This window comes from Odontesthes bonariensis, chromosome 13 (assembly GCF_027942865.1).
Source record: "Odontesthes bonariensis isolate fOdoBon6 chromosome 13, fOdoBon6.hap1, whole genome shotgun sequence".
Lineage (NCBI taxonomy): Eukaryota > Metazoa > Chordata > Actinopteri > Atheriniformes > Atherinopsidae > Odontesthes > Odontesthes bonariensis.
In genome coordinates, this window is record NC_134518.1 from 18,041,696 (window position 1) to 18,063,113 (window position 21,418).

At 41.8% G+C, this 21,418-nt stretch overlaps 1 protein-coding gene across 2 annotated transcripts in view; it reads right to left on the minus strand.

Moving 5' to 3' along the window:
• The window catches only part of LOC142397698 (A disintegrin and metalloproteinase with thrombospondin motifs 2-like), a 132,777-nt gene extending 112,707 nt beyond the window's left edge, over positions 1-20,070 (minus strand). For both annotated transcript variants that reach the window (XM_075481261.1, XM_075481260.1), the window contains exons 1-2: positions 19,363-20,070; positions 17,434-17,855 (exon numbers count right to left, since the gene is read on the minus strand). In XM_075481261.1, the coding sequence (XP_075337376.1) occupies positions 17,434-17,855; positions 19,363-19,450 (510 nt within the window). In that variant the 5' untranslated portion in view covers positions 19,451-20,070. The remainder of the gene's footprint in view (positions 1-17,433; positions 17,856-19,362) is intronic.
• Positions 20,071-21,418: the final 1,348 nt, after the last annotated feature.

A 21,418-nucleotide genomic window follows, 5' to 3' on the forward strand; every position in this document is an offset into this window, starting at 1 on the left:
AAAAACATATTTGAAGACTGGAGGAGTGTGATTATGGAGTAACACAAAAATGAATTAGGCGACTTCTTTTTGCACTTAACTTTATTATAAACTTTATTTTTGTTTTATTTTTTTCTTATTTACTGCTTTTCTGGATTGCTTTTTGGTCACGTACGGGGACCTTAACCTACTGGTCATATTTAGCAAGTTAAAAACAACACTACTTGGTTAAGTTTAGTAGAATATCACAATAGACTTTTTTTTTTAGCTTACAAACCACCTGCAAAAGAGACAAAGATGGAGCAGGCCAGTGAACCTGAAGAGAATTACCTTGATCACTGTGACGGGTGTAAATAAAACAATACAATGATTTCCATTTGATGCCAATTTCACATGACCATTGGACTGGTCTGCTATGCCACTGATTTGACATAGAGTAAAATAGACACATAGGAATGACCTTCTCTTCCAGAGATCTCAAATTGTCAGAGTCTTTCAGCTTATTGTCCTTAATAACTTTAAGCAATGATGCAATCTGAACAAAAGACTGAGAAAAAGTCATTTTAACTACTGTTTTCTTTTATTAAACTACTACCTCACACTGTTAAATATTAAATCCTTTGGAAACCCATTTGTCCTCTTGTTACTTTTCTCATGTCTCTCTTCTTGAACAGCATGTATATGCAATTAAATATGCAGTGGATATGCATGCACATATAGGAGACACAGAGGAAAGGCTAAGGATGTACGTGGCCCGAGGGTGTGCAAGTATGTGAATACATGCATGCGTGTTTGTTTTACTGCATACATTTGTGGATGCCAATTAAAACGTTGACACATCTACAATCCAATATCTGATCTCCAGCAGGGAACAGATATCGCTAATCTCAGATCTACGAGCAGCACATGTCACACATCTGAACATTTTTAAAAAGAAAATAACATGTATGCATCGTCTCCACAGAGAAGACACACCACCAGAAAAATGAAGGAGGAGGTAAACTATCAAACTGACTGACAATCGCTGGGGAGAATGCTGGAACATTCACTGGCACACATGTGCATCATTTTCTCTATGAATACTGTAATTCGCACCCCTACAGATCCAAACCAGAGATTTACAGGGGGAACACCACACTCCTCCATTGCCCCCAATTACTAGGGCCTGGAAGCAGAGTCAACAGCCTCAGTTTTAACACAATCATTTTGTCTGGGAGAAAATCAGCCCCTTTTTTACTCCTGCTTTGAGCTGAGCGCGGCTGGTCGGGCTTCAGCAAAAGCCACTTAAACTATCATATTCTGAAAGAGAGCACAAATGACCTGAGCTCTTCATGGAGAGAGGATTTCATGTAATTTTGCCGAGAGACGTCCTCCACGTCCTTCTTTTTCATGTAATACTTTCACAGTGATCAAACACTCACCTTAATCCTGAGAACGCACTGTACTTCATATGGTAATCAGAAAGCCTATAGGTTCAATGTGTTTGCAATTTACTGTGTGCACGTGCATGTACGTGTGTGTAGTTTGTGCAGGCCATTCTGCTTTCTGCAAGCTCACTCGTATTGCCATTATACATCACAGCACAGCACCAGCGAGTGGCTGTGTCAAAAAGCCTGCCTTCCTCCCCACCATATCTCATAGTTACCTCCTCTAACCAAATTACCCCAACCCCTGCTTCACCCACCCCCTCCTTCTCTAGACACTGAGAGATGAGCTTCAGAGACAGCTTACTAAAAAAAGACAGCTGAAATGTCCAGCAGCTTTCGAGACGAAAGGAGAGTAAACAAAGTAAACATTCCACGAGCAAAGATCTATTTCTGCCGAAACGCAAAAGCCATTTGCAGAAATTAAAACCCCCTGATGTTTTCAAGTATTTTCTTGTCACTTTTACAACTGCCTTTAAATGTATTGGTACTTTTGTATTGGGGAATCCTTTAAAAATTCGCTGGAATTTCTCCGGCATGCAGGGAAGCAGCAAGGAGCACTATTTCTGACATGAATAGAAGAAAAGTTCCCGCTACCAAGCTTAAAGAGAAAATCACCAAAGAACCGAACTTCCATTAACAAACAAATTAACATTCAGCAACGCACAAAGAACACGTAACAGGTAAGAATGGTACCTTTTGGGACTCAACAGCTTGTAACTGGGGCAACACATTAAAGTTACACCTCTCTCTCTGATAGATCATTTTCCCGCCTTTACCTTTTTCATTCCAAGTAATTGAATAATAGTCTACCTACAGTTTAAACATTGGTGAAATGATCAGGTAATATTCATAAAATGATTTTAAACAGAGTATTGTGATGCATGCAAGATGCCATTATACATCACATCACTTCAGTTGGTCCTTCTTTTGTTCTGTCTAAACTGGTAGAATTCCCGGTGAATCAAAATGTGAACATCTGGGTGCTATTAGAGGGCCTGGATGTTATAGTGCATCTGTAAAACCAAAGAATGTTTTAAACAAAAGGCACTTAGTCTACTTGCCATTTTATCTGTGGATGTGCAAAAACATGACGGAATCAAATATTTAATCATCAAAAAGGACACAAGTCTTTCATCTTTCACCTTAAAGCAAACATAATTATTCCCAGTCCTCGCTGTTGTGAAAAGTTCCATGAAGTAACCACAATCTTTTATTTTATTTGATCTTTTTACTCTTTTACTGCAGGATTAAAACTGAGTGTGTGTGGGATCTTCCTCATGCAGAGCTTGAGAATAAACTGGGCTCGCTGAGGTAGAGTCGTCAGTTTAAGGCAACAACAGCTTGTGGCTCAGTCGGAGCCATGACCTCTATGCACTATAGCGAGAAGGAGGGAGAGGGCAAAGGGAGATAACGATGGATGGAGCAGTGGATGAAGGAGAAGGGGCAAAAAAAAATTGCTTCACACACACAATATTCACCTAATCTAAGCACCTTTCTTTAACCTTAATGTGCCCTAGAACGATCGTGCTATCTGCACAAATTCAGTCAGCAGGAGGTTGGTTGTTTGAACTAAGTTGCACATGTTTAATCAGTTCATATGATCAGTGATATGATGAGAAAAATCCTGTGATTCCATGATTCTGTATTACACTGTTAACACTCCAATGATTTTTGTTGTAGTGATCATATGTATGACTGCCTGCAACCCGCTAAACTGTTATGACCAGTTTGGTTAAAAAAAAAAACGTGGAGTGTTACAGGAAGTACCACTGCTCTGACGAAGATGGGATGTTTTTTTTTTTCTTTAACTCAAAAGTTAAGATTCAGCAGTTACCTTAATAAATCACAATGGGCTGCCTTGTGTTAGCGCTCAAGCGCTACATGAGTTTTGGTATAGCATGTTCTTGGTTTGACTCTTCTTTTTATAACCTCTTACTTATTCTGTGACACAACCTTTTGAAGTGATTATTTGAAAATCAACTATAAGGTTTTTCTTAAGTTTTCTTTTTCTTTAGTCATGAAAGTCATGTGCAATTTAATCTACACCCTACCTGCAGCCGACATCATTCAACCAGGTAATAGAAACAAGTGTGAGGCACATTTTCTGCAGAGTCATCTTTTAAACATTTGCTCCAAATTTGCTTTGCAACTGGATAGGAACCCAGCCGAATGACAATATCAGGGGTGACTAACATCAAGCAAAATCATCCTAAAGAACAGGGATTTAAATGTAAATCTGGGTAAGAATGTATGCTGAAATCTCCATTTCAACATTATAAATCAATAGTAAAAGAATTTGAGTTTACCAGATTCACATTTACTGAACAAGAAAGCATTTTTTCTAATCTAAAGATGGCATGTGGACTTAAAAAGTAGCTTGTCAAAAGGCCTGCTGGGCTGAGTGAGGCCTAATCCTTGAAAGTTGGCAATAACAATCGGTAATCTCTGACAGCTAACATAACTCGTACTTTGAGTACAAGTGAGCAGTCTGAATGGTCCCTTTACATCTGACAACTGACCTTGGTGCTCACTGCGGCAGGAAAGCCCCTCATTTGGTCCACACACAACGAAGCCGCACAAAGCGACCAGAAAAATATCTGTGGTATTAGGAAACTGAGGCCTCAAATGGCATGTGTACAGTGGAAGAGTAACTGGTCATTGTAACTGACCCCTAGCATAGAAATTGGAAGCCCATTTCTCAGAAGCAATGTGTGTGCTGCAAATATTTTTTAAATATTAGGAAAACATACTTCACAGAAATGAAAGAGCAAATGTTACCTGACATCTGTGCAATACTTGAACAGTAAAGACAGTGTGTGTAGTCTCTGCTGGTCCGTTTATTGATCAAATCTTCTTCAGGGGATTTACAATTGAATAGATGGTATTCCTTATTTGTTGTGCTTCTGCCACAAATACTGCTAGTTCATGCTCAGCTGAACTGAAAAAAAAATGTCTAGGATTACACGGAGAACACGTCTTTTCTACCCCACGCACACACAGTGCAAACACAAAGAGAGGAAGGGCACTAAAGTCAGCCTCAGAAATGCCTGTTATTATTATTATTTATTTTTTTGCAGCTGGAGAGAGAAATAAAAAGATGAGCTGGGAAAAGAGAAAGAGGTAAATGTTGTGTTCACAGTGATGGCTTCATGCTGTCACACACAAGCAAAAAGGACAGAGAGAAGAGCCCCATCACATCGCATCAGAGTCAGCTGCAGCCACACCCGCCCTGAGAGCAAAAAAACCCTGCTGCTGGGAGAGGAGAGTATAAAACAAAGACAGAAAATATCCCCTTTCTGCTCAGTTTCTCCATCATCTACTGCTTTCCAGTCTTTTTTCAAATGTATTTCAAATGCTCATCCAAACTGCCCCTCGTCCAGCCATCTTCTCCCCTCTCACCATGCCGCAATCACCCCCGATTTTGCCATTATGGGGGCTTATGTGGATCCCCACTTTGGGCCTCTCAATTGCAGTCAGGAAGGCAGTGATTGTGTGTGTAGGACTGGATAGAAAGCAATGGTAGAAAGTGGATTAAAAATTAGCTGCGGAGACAGAGCACAATCTGTCAATAAGTCCCTTCTCCCCAGTGTGTCTGTGTCTGAGAATCAACATGAGGGAAAGGAAGAGGCAAAGGATTAGCTTGTAAGAAGAAAAAAAAAATCCCCTTGTGTTCTAAGTGATGCAGTCAATCATATCAATCAAATCACACCCCACTGTGTAAGTGTGTAGATCAGCATAGAATCCATATGGCCATGACCATAATTATAACCAATAATAGATTAAGGGGGTTATCTTATCATTTCTCTTTTGCACTTAATGATCTACTTTGAGTCAAACACAGACAGAAACTACATTTTTCTGACATCTTCCTAGAAAAATCAGCAGGGAGACCTAAAAAGCACTTAAACAAATGCAAACATACAAGCTACACTAGGAAACAGCAAACTACTGTATTAACCTGATTCTTTATTGATCCCTGTGAGGCTTTTCTTTCCACTTTCTGGGGAGGCATTGGTCGGGGCTGAAGGATCTTGGAGTTGCTAATATGAGGGTTAAAATGTTAGTGAATAAACAAAATAAGCAAAGATCAATAAAGAAAATATATGAGAAAAGAAATTTAGAAAAATGTAATATGTTTCATTCATTTAATTTAAGAAGTCAGGTTTAGTAAGCTTTAACCTGACATGCATTTGAATGTGTGTAGGATGTAGGGACATCTAGTGGTTTAATATGTAAATTGCAACCAACTGAATACTGCCAAAATAACAGTCGCTTGTGTGAGTAACTCCATGTTTCTGAGAATTTGTAAAATCAACAAGTGAATACGTACAGTTGTCTTGTGTACAAATCTATTAACATAAAGCACCTTTCGCCACCTGCGCTTTACTCAGCGTAACCGGGATGTTTGTACGATGCCAACACAACACAGACATTTGAAACAGTTTCACTCACTGCCTGCAGTTCAGATTTGTGCCCTTTTAGTGTTTGAGCAGCTTCAACCTTCAGCTTCAGACTCCCTCTCTCAAAGCCAGCATCATACTGGTTCCTGTTCATTAAACTGTCGTCTATCAAGTGTAGCGAACAAGTCAAAAAATTTCTCGACCATGTTGCTGGCCTGGAAAAACAAACTGCATCCACTGATCCAAGACTACTGGATCTTTGGGTAAACCGAAAAGGGTCAACTTGCCCGATCAACCAACAACACAGGTTCTTTGAAATTTCTTTCAAGCAAAAACAAAGTACTGTGCTCTGAAAAGTACTAGAAGATCACTCGTTCCTTGTAGCGCAACAGCTTCATTGGTTAACATGCACGCTTTAGCTCCCATGGGTGCTAGAATATGTAAAAAAATGTTTTCTATCCAAGTTTTTGATTCAAACACAATGGGCAGCCAATTCGACAAAATGAGCATCGGGATACATGAATTTAGCTGCCATGCAAGTTGAAGGCCTGCTTTTCCACATGATAGATGACAATTGCTAAAGCTAAATCCATTCTGAGATGGTTTCACCTTGAAGCTAAATTTTAAAACTGAGTGAAGTTTAAACCAAATAAGTTGAAGTCACGTTGCAAGACTTACTTATTTACTTTTTATGGGAGTTTCATGAACTACTATGAGACTGTAGTGACATTTACAGTGACATTACTAAGTTGTAGGGGGAAAAAAAACAACAGAAAGAACAATGGTGGAGAATATTCAGAGCAGACATTTTCTCGCTTGACTGGCAACACAGAGCAAGTTGAGCAGACCACCAGAACCATTATCCACTGCTTAAGTAAGCTATGGTACTGGAAAGAAATACCCACACAAGATGGATAAAACTACAATATAAAACTGGAGACAATCCACTTTTTTGGGTTCAGAACCAATTCCGATACCTGAATTTTGATATCACCTGATACCAAAACATTCCAACACAAATGCTCTCATTAAACATGAATATGATTATTAGTTTGTTTGAAATTTAATTTTCTAAGTTTAGATGAGGCTGTGGTAAACCACAAAGCCACCTTACTTTTCAGCTATGCCACCTCCACATTCACATCCCTGTCATCTGCAGAGCTGCTCCTTGTCCTATGTGCCACTAACTCACCAGATGGTGAGTTGGTTGGAGCAACTTCAGACTTTGTAATTAAGCGGCAAACTTCAGTTGTCCCAAAATTAAAGACTGCACACCCTTCTCCTCAAAGGTATTTTTGATGGGACGGTACAATTTCTCAAAATAAACTGAATCCACTTCTATTGCACTTTAACATCTTTGTGTCATACACAAAGGCTTACAGAATCTGTTTTTGTGCTTTCACAGCCTTAAACAGCACCTGTTGGGTCTGCTACTTTCACAACAACACCAAAACACAACAGGTTGCTCAACCTTTGCAAGCATCTCCTCATGCTTGTGTCAGCTTCTCATTTCATTGGTTCCTCACAGGGCATATAAATAAGCTGTAAAGCTCCCCATAGCAAGTAGTCAGGATTGGTTCCTTCAACATACAGGCTGCCCGAGCTCGCCTTTCTGAGCCCAAATCCTCAACTACAGCAAGGACGGCTGATTTTGATCTGGTCTTGTTACACATAAAAACATCTTATGGAGATGTTTAAAAACGTTTAAAACTCTTAAGTTTAATTACTAGATATAAAATGTAATACAGATGAGGAATGACTGAAGATAGAAACTTGATACCATTGAAGTAAAAATCCCATCGTGTAGGGATGAAAATGGGCGTCACACTGTCCAAAGACATGTGTTAGTGGTGATTCTAAATTGTCCATTGGTGAGAATGTGATCGCCCAGGGATGTCCGTCACTGTCAGCTGTGATGGACTGCTGACCTGTCCAGGGTGTCCCTCACCACCCCGTCCCTCCCAAAGTGAACTGGGATTTCTCCGGTCCCCCTGTGATGCTCTTCAGGATAAAGTGGGTATAGCTAATGGAGCTTTCCAGCTGTAAACATTTCATGCAGTAGGATTAAAAAATGATTTACTCTGACAGGATTTATGATGTTTTCTTATTTCTTAGGATTTATCCATTTAATTGATTTTCTGCTCGCAGCTGACTCAATTCTTTGTCAGTTTTCCTGTTCTGAATCTTTTGCTTTCCTTTAGAATTTTAAGCTAAATTCAACCTCAGACGTCACAGAGTGAGTTTCTGAATTCCTATTGAAATAAATATCGATACGGACTGATTTTAAAATGTCTAACTTTATTTATTCTTCTACTGCCTGGCCTTGTCGCTGATTCAGAGGATACATCCAGCACACCTTGGGGGCCCAATTTTAAACTAACACACATGTTTTACATGGATAAGGTCATCTCAAAGTCTCCATTACATCTTGGCAAACAGATTATATAATTGTCAGGCAGTATCCAAAGCTTTCCATGTACACGTTGGCAGACAATCAGTCACACTGATCAAAGCACTAGATGTGTTTCTTTGTTTCTGCAGCTTCACTCCAGCCCCCACATATTCAGTTATTAGAATACAATATATCATTATATAATATATTACATATGCTGGTACTGTAACAATTCCCGAGGTCCTTATACACCAGCAAAACCCCCAAACATAATACACCGGGAAGGAAAGAGTGATCATTTCTCTATTGCAGAAAACAAAAACAGGAAGCCTCGGTATGATGAGGAGGGTGCGAGTTTCTGTTATGAGGTGTGATTCTTAGCTGCAACAAGCAAAATGATTTTTATCCATAGATGCTGTATGCAAACAGAGAGTTAGACAGACTCACACAGACTCTGCTCCAACAAGGAGGATGCAAACAGAAAATACAAACGGTAAAGAACAACAACAACCAGAATATGGTAAATGGACTGGATGTATATTGCACTTTTCTAGTCTTGATGACCACTCAAAGTGCTTTTACATTACAAGCCCCATTCACCCATTCCAACACAGAGTCGTGCAGTCTTTACGTTGTCACAGGCTAGACAGGGTTTTCACACATTCACACACCCTTGGACGCATCGGCGGCAACGTGGGGTTCAGTGTCTTGCCCAAAGACACTTCGACATGTGGTTCGGGGAAGCCGGGAAGCAACCTGACCACCCTCTGACAACTGCTCTTCCTGCTGAGCTACAGTAAAATGAGGCTAGGACGAAAAGCATATGAAGTGAAAGCAGCTGGCAAACATAAAATATCCATGACCAGTCAAAAAAAGCTTCCTTGCTTCCTAAAGCCGGCAAGAGACCGTAGATTGGGTAAAGACAGAATATGAAGCTAAATTTTACATGCCGATCAAGATCACCCCTCACTTATTGAGTCGTGAGCCGGTGTTGTGATGCTGCTGTTCCCTACTGCTCTGCCTTCCTATATCTCCTGGAAGGGACGTAAAACGGTGTGACCCATGGGGGGGGGGGGTGTCTCATTCAGTTTCCAAGAAGCTTCACAGAGGCTGCAGGGACCCACAGAACTGCTGATGTGGCGAGCATCGATCAGTTCCCTGCATGGCCCTGCAGCCTCAGGGACTGATAGGCTGACTGGTGGTTGTCAAGCAGACGAGAAAACATTGAACAAAAAAAAAAGGAGAAGTCAGACTTCTTTATTATTGGATTTTTTTTTTTGGACTATTTTCTTTATGTGATGCTCATGCTATATATTTTTTTCCCATCAGGACCTAGAAATGATGGCTTTTTCAGGTCCACTGCAATAAGGACCAGTGGAGGAGCTCATTCATGCCTGTAACAATAGCCTTACACAATGCTTATTTATGATGACTCTTTGTTCAATTATTTATCAGATTTATCAGTCATGTTGCAACAATATAACTCCCTTTTAGTATTAATAAAGTATTATTCAATTGAACTGAACTTAATTAAAGTGAATCATATCTTGACTCTGTAATGTCTCTGTAATGCTCTCCTTACTGTGATCCCTGATTCTTCAATCAGGGGAGGAGGCATATCTGTATGGAAATATAATTGTAAATCCTTTTGGCAGGAAAACACAGAGACACATCACATCATCTACCATTCCTATCTTCATGCTTCTCCTCTTTGATGTCCCATCACTTTCCTGGCTGGAGAATCAGCACTCATAACAGGACAGAGACCTTTCTATCATGAGTCTTTATGGCTGGTCAAGCTGTTTAGAAGCAGTTTAAGAAAAATTGCAAGAGGCCTGATTTCTGGAATTCTTTCATCACTGTGTCATTGCGGGACTAACAAATAATCATGACATCACAAGTACCGTGCATGATTTCATCCCCATAGTGACATCATCTGCAGATTTCTGTACACGAAAATAACCAGCTGGTATCGTGTCATCGCAGAGGTGTTTCCCTGAAATTGTTGGGGTTCCGCTGTTTTATTTTGTGTGGTGAATCCTGTTATTTTAGCCACTCAAATAAACTGAGCCAGCACTGTGTGAATGACAGCGAGCGAGAGGAAAAAGAGGCAAGGGGGCTGGTTAAGTGCAGTGAGTGAGCGGCAGTAATCACAGCTCTGGTAAAAGCACTCGTTTGCTCTGCGTAGCATTCCTGCTTTACTATCTGCCTGACTCTATCCCTCTCTCTCCCTCTCCTCCTGTGATTCTGATAATAGCTCTAGATTGAGTAATTGTATGTTTGAGTGGAGCTACACTGCAGGGTGGAACCTGCAATCAGATACTGAGAGTATTTTTCTTTCTCTCTTACTGTCTTGTCTCTTCATTCATACCGTGCCCCTGCAGTCTGGCCTCTCCTCCGCACCAGGCCCTCCATCCAGCACTGCGGTTCCTGCAGGCCTTGCTCCTGGGATGTTTTTTTATTTTTTTCAGTCCACTCATAGTCGACTCTACATGGCCAGGGAGAGCTAGGGTCAATAACAGCTGTGCGCTGTGCTGTAATTGATGTCATCATTTCAATTTGAGCTGATTACAGTTGAGAGCTGCTTATCGTGTGACCCGGGGTGGAATAACACACTGTAGGGCCCAGTGAGCTGTTACGCCTGAGCAGGCTTAACTGCTGGGTAGGCTGGATGGATGAATGGGCTGGCCTGGCCCTGGGCTGCCTTCTCTATTGACTTTTAATGCGGAGGTAATGACTGAGTGTATTCCACAGGCATGGCTGATGCAAGTCTCCATGTCGCTGGTATTTATTGTAGTTCCAGGGCTATTATTTTGAGTGGCCCCCCCTCCTCTGTTGACACACTCTCACGTGATTGAGCTCTCAGCTGGCACAGAATTGGGTGTCTGCAATAGTATATTTACCACTTTCTGATATTATGCAACTTTACACACTTTCATTTTGAATTTGTTACAGTCACACCATAGCAGTAAATTAAAATGATTTTAGGAGTATAGAGTATTTAACCTCATAAGGCCTCAAACGTCTGAAAAATATAACAGTGATGTGTCTTTTTTATTCTCTTGGAATTGCATTTTTGAAATTCCTAAATACAAAAAGTTTTTTTTTTTCCTTTTAATACGCTCACCTGAGGTGGTTTTCTTATGTCGAATCTTATGGACAACAAACTGCTTCTGCCACTAGGATTTGTTTGCATCACCTTCCTCAGCTTTCTGGTTGTTAGAGCAGTCTTTATTGTCTCTGATGCAGCCACATTAGGATTCCATCCAAACCAGTTACAGCAAATGTGGCTGACGTTCACTGTCTGTGCAAACAGCTCTACAATTGCAGTTACCTGATGCAAGATGGTTCGATTTATCAAAGTCCCAACTAAATTTCAACCAATCAGATGAACCAAACTAAATCACAGTGAATTTTTCAATGAGCTGCCGTTGTTGACTATCATGCCGAAAAAAACAACCTGTAGCGAACAGAACAGAACAATGTTTCCCCCCTAAATCTGTGTTTTGGTCTCAAACCAACAGCTCAATCCTTTGTGACTCTGACGAGAAGCCAGCTGCTTCGCAAGGTAAAAGTCGTAGAGCCAAATTTAAAAACCTTGGGCTCTTTGGGTAAGACATTTGAAATGCAGTAAAAAGTAATTTTCACATATAAAAAACAGGCAATTTCTGGAGAATTAGCTGCCATTTCAGTGGTGCCAATCAATAATGCTAATGTGACATCGACTAAAAGTTTTAATTTGCAAGTCAGCCAAATGTGTTGCACCATTCATTTTGGTTCATAGTAATGGCCTAATGGACAGCCTCTTCAGTGCCTGGAAATTTCTTTAAAAAATTGCAACTCCAGGTGGAATAAGTTAACAAAAATAAAACGAGGAAAATTAATCAATACCCACCTGTCAATGCTTTGGCATTTCTTTCTGTTGTTTGACAACGTGGACAATGAACACATTCATTAAAACAATATTTCAGAATATACAAGGAGCAGAACTGTTTAAAATCAGGGCAAATTATTTGCTAACATTCTTGACAGCCACACAATTCTCATAGCATTCACAAAGCTCCTTGGTCTTAAACTTTTTCTGCAAAGACAGCGGGCAATACCCTCCACCCTTAACACCACTTGTCTGATGCATGCTTAGGAGCAGAGCTGTTGCTAAAAACAGACAAAGACTGCCCACTAAAGGAACACTGTCTCTCGCTGTCACTTTCTTTTTTGCCGGAGCGATGAATCTGTGGGTGTCAGGAAGCAAAAAAGCTGTCTGCCACATTCTTTGTCTTTCGCCTTCTCTGTCATTTCCCTGACTCTTTTAATGCCATCATTAGGAGAGCTCTCCTGCGTGTTGCTACCGCTGCTGGCCAAAAAACAGAGACAGAGCGAGGGGAGCGAGGGGTGGGGACAAAGAGAGAAATGCGTGCACTCGTTTTTGTCATGCAGCGAGGTAAAGAAGGTCTACAGAAACTTTGCTTTTTCTTGGTATCTGCCTCTGCATTTGATGCACACATGCACCGAGTTTTATGACATGCAAGTGAGACGTTCATCGCAGCTGTGGGTCGTTATCCAGGTGTGCTTCCACCTGGATTGTTGGGAGTAAAAACCCAAAATGACAAGTGGAACACTTCCTCTGTTAAAAACATGATCATCACTTGTCATCCTGCTGGATCTCTGGCCTGTGTGCACGCCCACTGGCTTCATAGACCCGTACAACCCCTTGTTCCCACGGTAACCTATAACTGCCACGCCATTATTCAGGACCTGCTGATTACTTCAGTTGCTGAGGCCCATCTGGAAGACAAAGCCTCACACAAGAGATAGGTATCTGGAAGAGAGGCACCACAATGAGAGAATGTGTCAGCTAATTGCACAACATGTGTGTGTTATCTGCAGCAAGTGCAGCAATTTAATTTCATCTATTAGTCAAGGTTAGCCATTTTAATGTGAGGATTACTGGTTATTATGAAATGTTTTGCCTCACAGCTCTCACATTACGATATATCTATAGATATATAAATCTATATATACATACATATATGCTTTGTTTCAAAGTTAAAGATATCCTGGTGGAATATGTGGAGACTTAAGATCATTCGGATTGGCTGCTCAACATTCATCTCATTTATTGGGTGAAAAGAAACTGAATCAGTCACTTACAGTATAATACTTATCATTCTCAACAGAATGTCTTCGTCTGTTTGTGCTTTGTCTACTTCAAGGATAAGGCTGCGTCACCTTGTCAAATCCTGACTGCGTGAGCGAGAAAACTTAACAGAGAGCTTGGAGAACATGCTCTATCTACACGCTCTCATAAACAGGGCCGACCAAGAGTAGAAGTACCGACCTTCATCAAAACAAAACAAGCTTCAGACAAGTGGAGCTGATTTTTCTGATGAAAATGAACCCATTTTCAAAGGGAAAATGAATGAAACGGTGTAAGCACACCGTGTACAGTTTGCCAGTCTGCACTTTAAGATCTCATATTCACTTAATTATCCGTCAATGAAAAACAAATAGCAATTATGTTGTAACCTTTGACATTCCGTCACTGTGTGTCCTTGTGTCCTCTGAAAAGACGGCGTTCTGCTGACACTTAAAATTCCCCATGAGACACCAAAAAGACACACACACGCATGAACGGACCTGACCTCACACCCACATGTGCACAAAATCAGGCCAACACAGTCAACAGTCTCTACATCCCTCTCTGAACAAATACTGAAGCAAAAGCCTCCCAGAGGCTCCCGCGCACACAAACACATGGGGATGAAGTCCAGGAAATGAGATCCCGGTTTTAGTACAATTTCTCCACCCAAATCTTACTTCCTTTTGCTAAACTATTTGCAGTGTAACAGCATCATTAGCAAGTGTTCGCCTTTACATGTTTGACGGGTCATTTTAGGGACTTCATCCACGTGGAAAATTTAAACCTGAACCACTGAAGAAAGGTCTTTCCGAAATAGATGCATGCAACAGAGTTTCCCTTCTTGTATTTGCATTCATCAGCCAGGTAAAATTAACCCTAAAGCATGGCTTTTACAACTGTTTTATCTCCCTGATCTAAAGGTTTTTAAAAAAAAAAGACTAGAAACTTTGAATACGCAACGTTTTTCAATTATTATTTTCATCTTTGTCTTCTATAACTTGTACAACAAAACCAGATCTTTTCTCACATCCTTTTTGCACGATCAACGAAAGAGAATTCAGCTAACAAGTCATTTCATCATTTACACACGTGTTTCTCTGTTCTTCTTCTGTTAAAAGAGATGACGTATTATCAGGGAAATGCAATCTCTAAGCCAAAACGACCAAATTCAACCCTGCTGTAATTCACTACTATTGACATGTTCCCACACACGGAACAACACTGCACACACTGACATTCATAAACAAAGTGGAGGCGCGCAATGCTTATGAGTTGTTGTTTTGTTTGATTCATGCTGCACCCCGTTCTTCGCACATAAAAAACACACAGACACAGTTTCTGCAGCAATTTAATTTCATTTTGCTGTGCACTAAAAACAAAAAAATTAAAGAATTTTGTTTTTTTTTTAAATCACACACACATCTCAGTTTGCACATTAACCATTCAGAGAATACTGTATATATATATATATATATATATATATATATATATATATATATATATATAATTCTATAAATATAGAAGGTTTGAGGTCTACCTGGCCCTGTCTTGACTGTCTCCCTTCTTGTCCTCACCTCACTCTAGATCACAGCCAGTAAAACGTTGCAAATAGCAAAACAGAGCAGAGGAAATGAGAGAAGATGGCATTTCAGGGCAGGGTGGTCCTGCTTGGCTGTGCTGGATTTAGAATGGCATTATTATTATTATGATAATCATTATTCCATTTTCCTTTTTTAGAATTTTGAGTAACGTCTTTGATGCGTTTGTTTTTAAACAAAACTGATTTCCTCCAACAAATACAAATCTGGGAGATGAAATGAGTACATATATAACTTTCGGTTTCAAGGAATACCGTGTAACTTTCTAAGTAATTCTGCATTCTTTTGTTCACTGTATGCATGTCATTTTATGCCACGTCCTCTCACGAGATGACATCCTGCATGGAATTTAAATGCTCACCCTTCTCATTTCATTTCATTTTGTCTGTCACTTACTGTGTTAATGCTTTAAAATGACATATGAAGTGTAAAAGCGCAGACATGACACAAAATGTGACTGAAGTTGCATGCCATTAAAATGCAATGCCATGACATCAAGTTTTAATGCAACTTAATATTAAATACACTCTGCCAGCAATTTCAAAGAGACGTGATAGCCGAGATTTCATGAGGAAAACAGCCTCAACAAACTTGACCTTAAAAAGGGTCTGACCCAAGTGGTCCCTCTTTAAAAGTTATTTGAAAATGATTCTTGTTAAATGTTACTTAAACTGAGCCTGGATTAATTTGGAGCTTTAACAATGCGAGATAACTTCAGTAAATTAAGTACCAAGCTATAAACTGCTTGTTTGTGTCTTTGGTAAGTTGACACAAATGACAGCTTCTTGCATAGCTGCTGTGGGGTAAATGTAGCCCAGCAAAGACGTTTTTTGTTCAGACGTGTCGTTAATTTGGAAAGCAATCACCTAGACTGCACTTAGAACAGGCACTGTGCACCCTCTGTGTGCATGGGTAGGGTATTAGACACATTTTTGCCCTCAAAGAGTGAATAAATCTTTCTTTTATAAATGGGTTTCTGAGCTTCAGTTCAGCTAAATGAAAACGGTAAATCAGTTTACTGTTGAAACTTAACATATAAAATAAAGAGCAAACATTGAACACCAACAGGTTGGACAAATTGTAGATATAAATATACCAAACATATTAGTAATATGTTCCTTTCCAACATACCTTTTTTTCTTTATCTTTCTTTCTTTATCTATGACCTGGTGTTTAATTTCCACAGAAATTTTGGGAATTATCTCGACTGAATGAAACAGTACTGCAAGGACAGCTCTCTGTCTGAAAAACCTCAGCTATGGTGTGAATCTTGTGGAGGACGCAGCAAATCGTGCTAATCGGACAGAGGACAGATTATAGGAAGCAAACCTGTTTCAGCATGCACATCGATATGTCTGTGTATTTCTATGTATGACAAACTAAAACATGTGAATAGGTCCTTTCTAAATCTGGAACAGGAGTGCAGTCAACAAACCAATGATTGGTACTGACTGATCTGTGATCTGTTACAACTATACCTCGACAGTAACCTCTATTAGAGATTGCCACGAGGCCCTGAAATGACAGTCCGGAGCAGGAAGCAAAAGCAGTGAGTTGCCTCTGGCTGGTATCAAGCTAAACGGACATGTCAGGCCGGTGCTGTCTTGGCTCCTTGCCTGCTCTCTCAGCTGCTCGCTCAGTCCCCAGTGTCCTCAACCCTAAATGGATCCAGTTGCTGCTGCTCAGCTCCAGTGGTGGGCTGATGTGGTTGACTAATGAACACTTTTCCTAATGAAGGGAGCTCCTCCCCACAATCTCAACATTCCCTGAATATCTGCTTTTCATGCATATTTCCCTGTATTTACTTGCCTATTTTGCCTCTGCCCTGAGGCTCATCTCACATTCATCCTCGCGCCCTGGTCTCGGTCTCTCTGCATCTTCTCATCTCAGTTCCTGCGCACAGTCTTCACACTGTCTATATCTCACTTCGCTCCCTTACTGACAGTAATTCACCAACTGTTTCCCATCTCCTTCCCTTTTTGTTCAATCCATCATCAGCTCTATTAAAAGCGTTCGCAATTCAGGCTTTTCGAGCAACTGTTGTGCAGTCAAAATATTTAATGGGCGCAAATTCAATTTGAACGTCGTTGCAGTGTCAATTTGTCTGCTATCCTTGCAACATTGTGTGATACAAGACTGTAAAATATTAGCCATTAGTAACTCAAAGGTTACCTGAGAAAAATCGGAGTAATCCTTTAATAACTCCCTCCCCATTTTACAGGAGTAAATTAAAAACTACAGAGAACAGAGAGATGAAAACATGACTCAGGTATTTCTCATGACAGGCCAAGTGTTGTAACCGGTGTGGTGGAAAACAGGGAGAGCAGCACATCGTAAGGTTGACCGCTGGACAAACTGAGCTTTTGGGGCGAAACAGAAGGAACACTTTCTGCTTCTACCCTTTGATGTCACTCTGTCCACAGATGCCTCTTTAGTAAGCTCTGTGAACACTGCGGAAGCCAAAGAAGAGCACAGATAAGACGGGATGTCCACTCACCAGGCCGTCACAGTTGCTGATGGCCACAGTGGCTCCTGGTGTGTCCGTGATGTCCCCCACATACAGGCATTCATCGTGCAGTGGCTCAGAGTACCGAATGCTTTCACTGTCATCATGCCACTCCATCTTGGCTCCGGGGGCCACCAGCCTGGCGTTGTGGTGCAGACGCAGGTGGAACTCCCGGCCGAAGACAGTGACATTGTAGTAAAGCCTTTCCTGATGGGCCATGTGCTCTTGGTCCTCCTCAGCTCCTGGTCCTTCCCACTCGCCGTTGCCTTCTCCTACCTCCCTCCTCCGGCGCCTACGGGACTGCCCTCCTGCCACACGGCCAGCCGAGACGGCATGTGACAGAAAGCGGCCCTCTGCATCCACACTGATTGGCCTAACCAGTCCATACTCCCCCAGGACATGCTGCAGGGAGTCTAGGAAAAGGAAAGTTGTGTTGGGTGGGAAGATGGGGGCAAGAGGACATGAGAGAGGGGGAAAGAATGTTATTGCGTGAGACAGATGTGAACATGTGGAAAGTGATGATGATGATGAGGAGGAGGAGGAGGAGGAGGGGAGGTTCAAGATAAGAAAAGGAAACCATAGCATGGAGGGGAGGAAACGTCATGGGAGAGAAATGAGGGATAAACACAGAGGGTGAGCAGGAGGATGGAAAAAAGAGGTGGGAGGAAAAAGAAGGGTTTTAAAAAATGGCAAGACCGCCATGGAATTATTAGGAATTATTATTCCTTGTTCCAAATTGCGTAAAGGGAACACAACATTAAATGAAATAATAGAAGTAACCTTTCCACACACGCACACAAGCGCGCGCACACACATAGCCCCACCCATGAACCCGGAGGCGACCCTGGTGCTCGGCTGTGTGCGTTTGGAAACGGCAGCCTCAGCAGTGCGCTCTGCTCCTGACACCTTCTGTGCCCTTCCACCGTCAACAGGAAAGCCGGTACAAGATCAAGGTGCTAATTGCGGCTTTCTCGGGCTGTTTTTATCAGCATCAATCTGCACGATCCGGGGGGGGGAAAAAAAAAAAAAACGTTTTCTTCAAACTCTACACCGACTAAACATGTCAAAAGCAAAACTGATCCTTTCATTCAAATTGACACATCTTCTCATGTTTCACGCTGGATTTAATTTTGCAAGCATCCACCTCATGGTATTTATTTCTCAGGAGAGTCTGCGTTTTTAACTGGCACACAAAGAGAGCTCCTGCTTCTGACATTTCCTGTGATCAAAATATTTTTGTCGTTTACACGTGACAGTGACAATTTAGGTACCTTCTGGAGACGACCTGAGAGATGCTCCCAGCGCCCGCAAGGCCATTTTCTGCTGTCAGTGTCACTGAGTCAGACAGTTATTTTATCACCTGTATGTAGCCCTCGTGGGAGCTTGGCATTATTCGAATGTCCACTTATCATGCCTAATTTATAAAGTTTGCTGACTGATGAAATCGACACTCTGTTAATATTTCTTGAAGTTCAGCGTCGGAGGAACTATTTGATAATAGGGTGATCAATAGGCTGACATCCGACTCCAGCGTCCTGTGACAGATCGATAGATGCGACAGCGGCCAAATAAGATAACGGCAGGCTACTTCCCTGCAAAAATACGACTGTAAACGGGCGCATATGATGCCCCTTTACACCTCACATAAAACCATCCCCCGCATAGGGAAAAACAAATCCGCCTGCAAGGACCCGCGAAAAGTGCAGGGACAGCAGCAGGACACTTAGAAGTTGCAAAATTGTGTTATTTGCAAAGAAATGAACAAGCATGGTCAACATTAAAACAACAGAGAGAAGAGACCGGACAGTGCCGCTGGCCATGAGAGGCACACTTCCAGGGAGCGCTTGAGGAGCCCCGCTGATAAGAGATCATCAGATACGGAGTATAAACACTGACCACGTTTAACTGTACTGTACTCACCAACGCTACTGGCGATGTAAAGGCCGCTGGTGTGCAGCAGGAAGGCCGGAAGAACAATTAGGACAGTAAATCCTGGCGAGAGACCCATGGCAGCTCCGAACTGCGCAGGTGAGAGAGTGGGACTCCGGGCTCCAGTGTGGTGAAGTTCCCCACCTGGCGCAACCAGCCACGCCACGACAGCAACAGCACAGCAGCCCGCAACTAGACTGCCAAGTGCACCGGGAGAGACGGAGCTCTCCTCCCCTCTCTCTCTCCTCTCTCACTCAACTCTTCCTTTCTTTCCGCTCCGCGTCTCTCTCCCTTTCTCAACTCCTCTCTGTTGAGATCTCTCTCTCTCCTCCTCCTCCTCCTCTCTCACTCAACTCTTCCTTTCTTTCCGCTCCGCGTCTCTCTCAACTCCTCTCTGGCACAGGGTGTGCACCCCCCCTCCACCCTCCACCCTCACTGTTTCCCCTGGTGCTCTGACACCACACGCGCACTCGCTTGCTTGCATGCACGCACACACCGGGCACGGAGCTCCCACCCTTTCCCCGCGCGCCTCCGCTGTGTGAGATGGGAGGATGTTTGAGGGAGCGCTGGCCCGCTGGCAGACAGGCGAGCAGCTTCTTCATCACACCTCCAGCGTCAGCCCCCACCCTAAAGTCATCTTTACAACTTGGGCGCTCTTTTTAGGCTCACGACTACTGCTCAACTCTCTGCTCCACCGGTCCCTGCTGTTCCGCGAGCCTTTTCATAAACTTTGAATATTCCGTGAAGCGTCCGGGGTTGGGGTGAGCAGCAGCGCCCCGTGCGGCTCACTGCTGGGAACGCGCTCAGTTTTGCAGGACCCAAGGGGTCCAATTCACAAGCAGGACAATAAGAAAAATAAAAAAATAAAATAAGAGGTAGTCCTACTAGCCCTAACCTGCATTGCCCTCATTTAGCACATCATTTACCCCTACAAACTACTAATCTTAAACTGTTGTAAGCACTGATGTGCACTAATAAGTAAACAACTCACAGGCCTGTGAGCAAAGCCAATTTGATTTCTAGAAAATGCTTAACTGTTGTGTTTTTATTCTATTTTATTTTACAAATAAGATAATAATAAAAGGTGACACACTAAAGCCTTTATTATACAAAATATGTCTTCAAGTTTGTGTCTAAATTGGTCGTAATTGGTTGCCAGCTTTCTGTGTCAGCTTCATCGGCTTTATTCAAAGTCAGTGGTTCCTGATGATTTTCACCATTGTACGAAGGCTGCATGTCACCACATCAGATTTCCAATTGTTATGGACAAAAAAATGAATAATTATGATACTTTTTAATTGCCATTCATTTAAACAGCTGCCTGTTACGGTCATGGGGGCTGGAGCCTATTCCAGTTGTTCACCCCAAACATACAAACTCCACACAGAAGACCCCAGGTCAATGTTGTACGAGGATCCTTCTTCCCTGTGAGGAGACAGTGCTAATCACCACACCACCGCACTGCCAGTTTTGTAATATCCTTAGAACATTTTGAAATGCTACCAATCTTCTACCAATAATGATACTGTATGTATGTGATATCAACACAATGTCATTATTCTTTTTTCTTAACATACTTCATACTCAGATTTTCACAGCAGTCAGAATCAATTCAATTTAGGTTGTGTACAAGTTACTGTAAAGGATGTAGAATGTGATGGCTGTGTACAGCCGCATTATGTATAACTACTCATTTGAATGGGGGTCCTCATCAATGGTGATAACTTTTGTGAAAGACAGATCTGTGTTTTCAGGAGGCCAGAAATCTTATGGACCTGGAAAAAAATGAATCTGAAAATTGGAGGGATTTCAAGTTTTACACACTATAAACTTTCTTTTTCTCACATCAATCAACACACAATTCTCCTCAAAGTAGATTCCCAAAGCATAATGTTGTCATTACCATGTTCGACTATTTGGATGCTATAAATGAAGCTGTAGTGGTCATTGAGGGGAATTTTGATAAATTCCCTGCTGGTAGTCATTTTTTAGTGAGCAATTTCTTCTGTCTGACTGATGGATGCAGGATACCCAAAGGCTCAGCTTT